The 11,432-nt window shown below is 38.5% G+C and overlaps 1 protein-coding gene across 1 annotated transcript in view; it reads left to right on the top strand.

Moving 5' to 3' along the window:
• Positions 1-1,043, top strand: part of FMO2 (flavin containing dimethylaniline monoxygenase 2) — a 38,877-nt gene extending 37,834 nt beyond the window's left edge. Inside the window, 1 exon segment of the mRNA XM_007165300.2 lies at positions 692-1,043. Coding sequence (XP_007165362.2) covers positions 692-1,043 — 352 coding nt within the window.
• Positions 1,044-11,432: the final 10,389 nt, after the last annotated feature.

Below are 11,432 nucleotides of genomic sequence, written 5' to 3' on the forward strand. Positions count from 1 at the left end.
CAAGAACCACCTAGCTGCTTCTAAAAGAGCAAATTCTTATACATGCTACTTTAGGATCCAACTACTTAAAAATAGTAATTTCACCAAACAAGAACATTTATCCCTGACCTAAATTTATTTGTTTTATATGTTGCCCATGTTAGATTCTGTATCCTCTCACACTCTGTGGTAAAGAGGAAGTGGGATGGGGGCAATAGTGGTGACAGTAGCCTAAGCATCTCTGGAAAGTTAGCTGGAGGAACTCCCATCAAAGCAAATTAGAAAGGAGTTGGTGTGAAGTGAAGGTCAAGGATTTACATTTTGTGATGAAGTGGAATGGAGTTCAATAGAGATCAAGTACATAGGAAAGTAGACTTGGGGGCCTTATATCACGTGTAGGGGTTATCTCACGTTCAAATTCTAATTCATCTACTATATGCCAGTCAGAGTGCAAGGTACTTTAATAATTTAACAAGCAAATATTAAGTGTCTCTTCTGTGCAAAACACTGAGCTATGCTTTCATCTGTGTTATCTTGTGAATCTTTGCAGCAATCCTGACTAGTTTAACTTGCCAGGAGACTTGGAGAGTTATTCAAAACTCATTTATTCATTCATTCATTCATTCATTCTTTCAATAGCTAATGGATACCTAATGTTCTTCTATAACTTAGCACATTTTGTGAATCTGTCCTTTATTCTTTCTTCATTAAGGTTTGGAGAGAGCAACAGCCAGATACTGCAGACCAGTTACATCGACTACTTGGACGAGCTTGCCTTAGAGATAGGTGCAAAGCCAGACCTCCTCTCTCTCTTGCTAAAAGAGCCTAAACTGGCTGTGAAACTTTATTTTGGGCCCTGCAACTCTTATCAGTATCGCCTGGTGGGACCTGGGCAATGGAATGGAGCCAGGAGTGCCATCTTCACCCAGAAACAAAGGATATTGAAGCCTTTAAAGACACGGGCTCTAAAAACTTCATCTAATTTCCCAGTTTCCTTCCTGTTGAAAATCCTGGGGCTTCTTGCTGTTGTGGTGGTCTTTTTTTTCCAACTTCAGTGGTTCTAATATGTCAGCATAATGCTTTTGGCTTTCACATCAGTCAATACCTCTTAAAGAGAAAAAAAAAAAAAAGACTAAAAGAAAAAATATTAAATCTAAAGTCTAAATTTTAGAGTTGAGAAAAACAGAGTGAGAGAGGTAATTGTGGAGAGTTAGTTAGAAGACTTAGGTCTATGTGTAAAACTGAAATTGTGTCATGAAATTTCTTTGCCATTCTACCCTTCCCTCAAATTCACTAGACTCTCCAAAAAAGACAATAAAATACAAACACTGGCTAAACAGTGTTGCCAAGCCCTGGTAAAGGAGAGTCATGTGGAAAAATAGTAGAATTACACAGAACGAAAAGCACCCATGGTTTAAATCATTGGAAAATTTTAAGTGTGGGCAAATACTAAAATTCCTGTGTGTTGTTTTTGATAGTCTTCTTATCTGGACCCTGTTTGGTAACAAAGTTCTCAGATGTTAGGTCATGCGCCATTTGCTTCATGGGGAATCACTCAAAGCTACTGGAGAAAAAAATGAGAGGATAGACTTAGAACATGGCAATGCTCAGACAGACTTTTAGGGCCTCACATTGAAAGCTGAGCAAGTAGCCACATTTCTTATATTTGTCTTATATTTTGACAGAAACACTGCTGTAAAAATAAAAATAAACATGCCATAAGAGATAGATATATGTATTTACAGTATATAGAGAGAGTACTTATCAAGGACCAGACAATTTGCACATTGCATGTATTATTTCATTTAATTCTCATGACAATTCTGTGAGATGGGTGCAGCTCTTACACCCATTTTACAGATGATGAAACTGAGACTCAGAGAGTTAGGTAACATGCCCAGGACCAGACAGCTGATCTTGTGATGGAGCTGGAATTGGAACTCAGGTTTGCTTGACTTTAGAAATGAAGACTTGCCGCATAATATACTTTTTTACAAAAACCTCCATTATTAATCAAGTACTTAATAACAGCTTATTTATGATCACATATATGTTACTTTCGGAGGACCTTTACATAGAATACAGCACTCTTCTTACAAATAAGATCTGATTAGGTTTATTTATAATATTTGGGTTACATTTCAGCTAGATCTAAAATTCGTTTGAAGGAATTTACAATAAAAACTCCTATATAATAACATTTAGCATAATCATTGACATTTTCAAAAAACAAGTGTCGAGGAAGAAAAGTGTATCTCCCAAGTAGATGAAAAGTATTGTAATGATTGATTGGACCTTGTATTTAGCTCTAACCATACAAATAACCAAGGCAAAAAGCAAAACAATATTTAATCTTTGTCATCTGATAAAAGAAAGCATGCCGGCTTGTTACGAGAGACAAACATTTGCTTAAAACTGAACTTTAAAAAAAAAAAACAACTGAACTTTAAAAAGGTCAACAGCAATTCAATGTCAATAGACATTGAGCAACATAATAAACATCTGGTTATAAAGCAATCGCTACAGCCATTCTTTACACAAATTGTGCTTTGGGAGATTAAACTGTGCCAGCCCAGAACAAGACCTTCAAAGAGAGGGAAAATCTCAAAGACTCAAGATTTAGACAAATTTCTCCTCTTATTCCTCCAAAGCCTTTGTGGTCATCACTCTTCACATTGGCCTGGATTTCTCTCTCAAGTGCCTAGAACTATGTGATGGCAATCCCTGTCAGTGGAAACTCTTTAAAAGGCCATTGAGGGGCTTCCCTGGTGGCGCAGTGGTTGAGAATCTGCCTGCCAATGCAGGGGACACGGGTTCGAGCCCCGGTCTGGGAGGATCCCACATGCCGCGGAGCGACTGGGCCCGTGAGCCACAACTACTGAGCCTGCACATCTGGAGCTTGTGCTCCGCAACAAGAGAGGCCGCAATAGTGAGAGGCCCGCACACCGCGATGAAGAGTGGCCCCCACTTGCCACAACTAGAGAAAGCCCTCGCACAGAAACGAAGACCCAACACAGCCAAAAATAAATAAATAAATAAATAAATAAAATAAAATAATAGCAATTAAAAAAAAAGAAAGCATATCTACTCTTGGTAGATTCCATGAGGGATGAGAAGGGAGAGTTGTGAAAGAAGTAAAATTTACTGGGGCAGGCAGTCTGGAAGGGAACATACTTATCAATACAGATTCTCCAAAAAACGATTAAAAAAAAAAAAAAAGGCCATTGAAATGACACCAGCATTTAAATACAAGAGTTTTTTTTCATTGCTCCTATAAGCAGATTCCTTTGAAAAGAATTGCAGAGGGCATATATACTTAGTTATTCGTTAAAAACTGATTACTTTTCTAATTATTAAAGATTATTTGCAAGCCATTATATTATTAATAATAATAATAGAATTTATCAAGACTTTATAGCAAAAGTAGGCAAACTACTGCCTATAGGTCAAAACCAGCCCACTACCTATATCTGTAAATAAAGTTTTACTGGAACACATCCACACCTATTCTTTTATTGTCTGTGGCTGCTTTCAAGCTACAATGGCAGCACTGAGTAGTTGCAAAAGAAACAGTATGGCTCAACAAAGCCTAAAATTTTTACTATCTGGCCTTTACGGAAAGTTTGCCAATCCCTGCTTTGTAATGTGCAAAGCATTGTCCTAGTTGTTTTTTCATAACTCATTCATCATTACCACTACCTGGTGAAATAACTATGGTTGTTATCCTATTTCTACAGTGGAAGATTGAGAATCAATTGTCAGGTTGAGGCTGAATCAGTGGGGAAAAAACTAGCACCATTAGGACAAAATTGTTACTAAATTTATATCCTTGAAAAATTTTAGAAAGGAGATGATCCCTTGAAATCATTCCAAGTATTCTGATATCTTTTTAAAACATAAATAGTTCATTTCCAGAGCCTGAGATTGACTAAGGAAGACTCATTCAAGTCTATTCCTTTGCCTCCATACATCCTGTTGTCATGATTACTTTATTTTATTTATTCCCTCCCCTTTGAAGAATGAAATCTATGAATATTGAAGACGCTGCTGTGACTGCTTAAAATAATTTCTGTTTGGCAGGGAGAAGAGTAAGTCTAAAGTACATATCACCAGTGTTTCTCGTAGCATGTCACTGTTGCAATTAATCAAGTTAAAATATAAACAATGGCTAACCTTAGGTTCCAAATTCTGCGTAACATTCCTTATCTCCTAGACAGGGTTCATCCAGTATACTGGGGACTCCTAGGCCAACACTGGCTCAGGATTATCCATTTAGATTTCTGCAAGCTCGAGTCCTAACTGTGGCCAGGACTTGGCACCAGGAATTTCAAGTACATAAAGTAAATAAGATATAATCTCTGATTCCTTTGGATTAGGGAGGTGTGGGTCAGATTTTTCCTGTTTTGTTATTATGCTTCAGGACAGAATCACCTCACCAGAACGCCACTCTCTTAGTCTGTGGAGGAGCTATAAAGCCACTCCCTGCCCCAAAGTACAAAGAGAGCGGTAAATGCTTGAGTACTTGTAACGGGACAGTAAAGTCAGATATTATCAAGTCTTCTGTGTACACTGGTAAGTACATTGCTGGTCAGACTACTAAGTGGTTAATCAAAAGGGAAAACTTGGATTCCTAATGCAAAGGGAAATCAGTCATTTTTCTTACGTGCTTCCACTAATAGCTTCTGACATGGTGTCTGACAATGCTTTGGGGGTTTGTCTACCAAATGTTGGCATTTGACACAAGCTGGGAGAGAGAGGCAATCCACACTTTCAAATCTGACTACTTTGTGTTGGCATGTTGTCTTTTTTCCTGTTGTTAAAAGTGCTCCATTCTACGCATTATGACAAAATTTCTTGATTCTCGTACCGTTGTCAGTTCTTTTTGCTAATTCCACTCACAGCTGAATTCACAAGATTACAAACTTTAAGGGTTTCAAAAACCTCTTGTAGATATCCAGTTGAATGCCATCTGATTTACAGATGGAGAAACTAAGTCTGTCCTTTGTTATTTCCTAGTTTCCCCTCCAGCCTAGGGAATATCTATGGCCTTGTAACTGGTACAGTGAATTCAGAGCCGGGCAGAATTTTTCTTATCAGGTGGTTGTGTTTAGGAATAGGCTTGAGGAGGTGGGGAACGGCTGCTGGAAGATTGAAATCCCAGAGCATGGCCCTGCTCTAACCCGAGTTTCTTACCAGTTTGTGCTCGTTTGTTCCCAAGGGCTAAGTGGGCACCCTCACTCACCCCTAACTGCATTCAACTAAATCTACTATCTCTGATCACTCCTGAAATGCACAGCTCACTTCAGGATATTGTATCATTGTGCAGTCCGTGCCAGTATCCGTGTGCTAAGAAAGTGTGTGTGTGTGTGTGTGTGTGTGTGTGTGTGTGTGTGAGAGAGAGAGAGAGAGAGACAGAGAGACACAGAGAACATAGGACAGAGAGACAGAGAGAGAAAGAAAAAGGAAGAGAGAGGGGTGGGTAATGTACAAATAAAGGACTGGATACAAGCCTGACAGCACATCAGTGAAGATGGTTTCCTTTGAAATGCATACATGAGTCACACTAGAAACAGTCAAGAAGCGCTGGTTAATCGATACACTGCTGGACTAGATATAGGATAATTTGCATTTCCTGACACCAATAGATAAGGTGTCCTGATCAATTAAAAATATACTCAGAAGGAAAGGCTATAACCCAGAGGTTCCCAAACTTCCCAGGTTCAAGGGAATCTTTAGTGTGTAAGTAATTTTTTCACGGGGCCGCCAAGCTATAGTTCCTCTTATTAAGTAGGCAGGTCCAAACAACTTACGTATTTCTGTTCTCTGTATTTGTATTTTTGTTCTTTTTCAAATAACCTTGTAGTTGTTTGAAAAAATAATACACAAATTGAAAGGAAAACAGTATTTTTATTTCATTCTTGAAAACCACAATTACTTAATAATGAGGTGTATATGCCTGCTATGTGCTGCACTGCTCAACCCTTGGAATCAGATCACACATTGTCCCTCATTTCCTGTTCGACCTCAACCAAGTTTTGTGCACTGCTCACTTTTTAACATTGAAATGGTCAAAAACCCAGCTTTGCAAACATGTAGCATCATCAAATAGAACACAGCCTTATCTGATATAAAAATTGTGAACTACCTCCAGCTAATGCTTTGCTCCGTGTTCAACAGACATGGAGTATTACTGTGCTTTCCTCAAATTTTTAAAATAACTCAGTTCCTCTACACACAATTTTGGGAATGACAGCCCTAGCCTCATGTTCTAACCCCCTATATTATCCTAATAAACCAAAGGGGGCACTCAAACTGACTTCAATACATTATATATTTGCATCTTACTTCTTTGAAGTAGAGGCAGCAATATAAAATGACCAGGAAAAGAACAGTAGTTTGTAACCCCATGGTTAAAAATTGGTAACTTTGATGCAACTGACAGTGATTTCTCAACTCATTTAGTAATTTTGTGTTGCTTAAGTTATTTTGCTTGATGTTTTTTATAAACTCACTTTCATCCAGTGACACTTTACCAATTTAGTTATATTTTTATTATTTTTATTACTTATTTCTTTCATATTTAGTCAGCTTTGAGGAGGTTTTCTTCATTAAAATAATGATGATGATGTTACACTGCTTTTAAAACCTCCAACAAAGGAAGGGCCAAATTTTTTTGAATATTCACATAAGGAGGAATAGCATTTTTAATATTAGTTTTGCATTAGCATGTGAAATAGCACTCCAATAATCAGTGGCATTAGTGTACTTTTGACCCTAATAAAATTTCCGACTATGTTTTCAATCACTCTGTCTAAAGTACAGCAGTCACTGACTGGAAATGATTTTTAGTTAAAGGAAATAATAAAAGCAGACAATACTTTTTCTAAAAAGCACTTATTAATTTTTAAATCATTTTGGTTTCATATAATTATCAATACTTGAATGAGTGATTGGAAGCATTAATTTTTATCAGCATTGAAGGCAGTATTTGAGCGTATATGTGCTCATGTATTCTGTTTGCTTTTCCAAACATGGGAACAATTCAAATGAGACTATGGTGACACACCAAATAGATCTGAAGCAAAAATTTAAAGAAATAAAGAAAAAGTCCTTAAGCGTGACTTTGAAACCTATTTTTCTCCTTTTTTCTTTTTCTCTCTTTCCCTTTCACCATCATTCTTACATTTCCCTACTCATTTCCTTCACTTGCTAGAAGACAACCTTTAGCTATACATGTCTAGTTGCCCCAGTGACTCTGAGTCCAAATAAATAAACCCAAAATTGTCAAGGCAGATAGTCACAAAAATATCAGATTAAAGAAAAATCTCATGAAGATGTAAAAATAACATAGCAACATCTATTTGGAAATGAGAATGTCCCAAGCACTGTGTTAAATGCTTTTTATACATTAGTTGATTCTTACAACAGGTTCTACGTCTAGCTTCATTTTAGAGAGAAGGAAACTGAGACACAGAAACAAATTACTTGTGTAACATCATACTTCTGGCAATTAGCCAACACTGAACTTCAAACTCAGGTCTCTGACTCACAAACACCCCACTGTCCCATGAAAAGCCCCAGGGGTGTTTACTTCTCAGAGAAGGCTGGCTGCATCCGGCCCACACTGAGTAACAGTGGTGACCTGGGGAGAGAATTTCTACTTGTTGTACATTTGATAGAAAGTCATTTTGAGGAAGGAATCTCTGACCCAGAAGATATTTGCTCAATTATTTTTTTAATTAAAAAGATATAAGGTGATTAATTAATTCATTTTACCTAACAGGAAATCAATCCTTTGCCAAATATTTATGCAACTGCTAGTACAGACCAAGCATGAAGCTAGGAGTTATGAGAAAATAAGAGACAAATCAAAGAAAATGACCTATTGTGGGGAAACATGTAGGTCACATGATCCAGTGAATCAACACTGTAATGCAGTCCCCTCATGTGGGGAACATTCTATTTTCTGTAGGAGGCAAAAGAATAGCAAGCCCTCCGTGGAGTCAAGCTGTCATGATGCCTCTATGGACCATCTCTGGCCCTTATAAGGACCCTCTCAATTTCCTCCCTTTCAACCGCACTTCCTCCACTCCTCTGCCCACTGGAGTCCTTTTCATCCTTCAAAACCTGGAGCAAAGGACTTCCCTGGTGGCACAGTGGTTAAGAATCTGCCTGGCCAGAACACTCTATGACATAAATCACAGCAAGATCCTTTTTAACCCACCTCCTACAGAAATGGAAATAAAAACAAAAATAAACAAATGGGACCTAATGAAACTTAAAAGCTTTTGCACAGCAAAGGAAACCATAAACAAGATGAAAAGACAACCCTCAGAATGGGAGAAAATATTTGCAAATGAAGCAACTGACAGAGGATTAATCTCCAAAATTTACAAGCAGCTCATGCAGCTCAATATCAAAAAAACAAACAACCCAGTACAAAAATGGGCAGAAGACCTAAATAGACATTTCTCCAAAGAAGATATACAGATTGACAACAAACACATGAAAGAATGCTCAACATCATTAATCATTAGAGAAATGCAAATCAAACCTACAATGAGGTATCACCTCACACCAGTCAGAATGGCCATCATCAAAAAATGTACAAACAATACATGCTGGAGAGGGTGTGGAGAAAAGGGAACCCTCTTGCACTGTTGGTGGGAATGTAAATTGATACAGCCACTATGGAGAACAGTATGGAGGTTCCTTAAAAAACTAAAAATAGAACTACCATACCACCCAGCAATCCCACTACTGGGCATATACCCTGAGAAAACCATAATTCAAAAAGAGTCATGTAACAAAATGTTCATTGCAGCTCTATTTACAATAGCCAGGACATGGAAGCAACCTAAGTGTCCATCATCGGATGAATGGATAAAGAAGATGTGGCACATATATACAATGGAATATTACTCAACCATAAAAATAAATGAAATTGAGTTATTTGTAGTGAGGTGGATGGAGTTAGAGTCTGTCATACAGAGTGAAGTAAGTCAGAAAGAGAAAAACAAATACCATATGCTAACACATATATATGGAATCTAAGAAAAAAAAAAAGTGGTCATGAAGAACCTAGGGGCAGGACGGATATAAAGATGCAGACCTACTAGAGAATGGACTTGAAGACACGGGGAGGGGGAAGGGCAAGCTGGGACAAAGTGAGAGAGTGGCATGGACATATATACACTACCAAATGTAAAACTGATAGCTAGTGGGAAGCAGCCGCATAGCACAGGGAGATCAGCTCGGTGCTTTGTGACCACCTAGAGGGATGGGATAGGGAGGGTGGGAGGGAGGGAGACGCAAGAGGGAAGAGATATGGGGATATGTGTATATGTATAGCTGATTCACTTTGTTATAAAGCAGAAACTAACACACCATTGTAAAGCAATTATACTCCAATAAAGATGTTAAAAAAAAAAAAAAAAGAGTAGCCACCTCTCGCCGCAACTAGAGAAGGCCCACACACAGCAACAAAGACCCAACGCAGCCAAAAATAAAATAATTAATTAATTAATTAAAAATAAATAAATACATAAAATGAGTGATTTAAAAAAAAAAAAAAACCTGGAGCAAATAGTATACCTCTGTGTTGCCTTCCTACCATCCCAAAGTCAGAATTAGCACCTCTTTCTTCATGCTCTTACTGCAAAGTGTACATGAGACATATCTCTGTGTTAGCACTTGACACAGAATATTGTATCTATTTTCAAATCTTACTTCCCCACCCGGATGATAGCTACCATAAAGAAGGCATCATGCCTAATTCATCTTTTGTTTCCTTGATACCTTGCCTAGGGCTTAGCAACATAGAAGCCCCTCATTAGGTGTTTGAAGGCTAATTAACCAGAAGATGAATCATAGAATATGGCTTGATAAGGCCCTATAGGGCATTTGATTCCCCTTTCTATATAACCTGTTAATTTCCTACTTACAAAGTCTCCAAAAAAATCATCTTACAGACTCTGCCTGTAAATATCAGAGCTTGAAATGCTGGAAAGTGCTTAAATTGACCTAAAATTTGCCTGAATATAACATCTTCAATTCCATGATTGGCCATAATTCTAATCTTTCTGTCCATGATGGTTCTTCAAATGTTTAAAGGCAAATATATACGGTACTGCATCAGCCTTTGGAGTAAGAGTCAGTACAGATATCCTCTTTTTCAAAGGATCCCAAGGCAATTCTATCAGGATCCAGAGCATGACTCCTCACAAACGGAGGTTATTAGCTTTTCCCTAGTAAATAAGATCCAGTTGCCACAGGGAAGCAACTGACTCTATAACACCTTTACATGACACCTGAAAAAAATGGACGTTTTCATTTCATTCAAGAAATATTTATGGGTGTTGAGCTTCAGTTACATTATGTTCCAAGTGCAGCCCTAGACACTAGGGCCACAGCAGAGAACAAAGCAGAAGAAGTCTCTACAGTTGAACTACTTCTCTGTTTCCCAATCCTGAAAAACAAAAGATGTATATTCAGTTTTGTGGAGAGAGCTCATCTGTGAAACAAGAAAATGCAAATGTTCAGGAAAAAAATGCCTTTGCGTTACCTTTTGCATCTACTCTGTGACCCATGTGGTTTAAAAACTTACTAACTTGGGGGGAGAAAATTTTTCACAAAAAACTATTTGAGAACAACACCTAAAATCACATGATATAGTGTTAAAGGTGTACGTATTGACCTAAGTGCTACAGGAATTAAAAGAACAGAGGCTCATTGATGGGAAAGGCAGAAGAGGAAGCCAATTTGGGGAAATGTTTTTATAGTTAACAATAGCTTCTATTTATTGAGCATTTTCTAAGTGCCAGGAGCACTGCTAAGCCAACTGTCATGTGTTGATTCACTTGATTCTCACAAAACACTGCAAGGAAACTCCTACTACTTTCTCCATTTTTATAATGCACAGAGGAGTTAAATAACTTGCCCAAGATCACAGAGCAGCAACTGACAGAACTGAGCTTTAACCCAGGGAATCTGGTCCAGAGTCTGGTTGCTTAACCAATACACTATATTGCCTCTCCGCATTCTTACAAGTTCATGTTAACTCATGGCCAGGAGCAGACAATCCTCCACGTGTGCCAGTGATGACACAGTGGTTTCCTAGAAGTGAATCAGGATCCAATGGAGAGAGGAGGGATGATTCTCCATGCCTACCTTTCCACCACACACCCTCTCTCTTCCACTGGTGACCATCCACTGGCAGCAGGTAGAAGGATGGACAGCAGAGCCGGAGCCCTGGCAGGATGTTAGGGCCTGGGACTGGCCCAGGGCAGTGCTGCACAGCCCCTGTGGGGGCCGCAGTGTCTTGGCTCTTCATCCCAACTCCGCTCCACCAGCTGCTGTGCGGCCTTGTGTCACGTCACTACACCAATCTGAGTTTCAGCTTCCTATGTTTACGAAACACCATGTTTGACAAGGTGATCATTTCCTGGTCTGCT

The sequence above is a fragment of the Balaenoptera acutorostrata genome, chromosome 1, assembly GCF_949987535.1.
Source record: "Balaenoptera acutorostrata chromosome 1, mBalAcu1.1, whole genome shotgun sequence".
NCBI lineage: Eukaryota > Metazoa > Chordata > Mammalia > Artiodactyla > Balaenopteridae > Balaenoptera > Balaenoptera acutorostrata.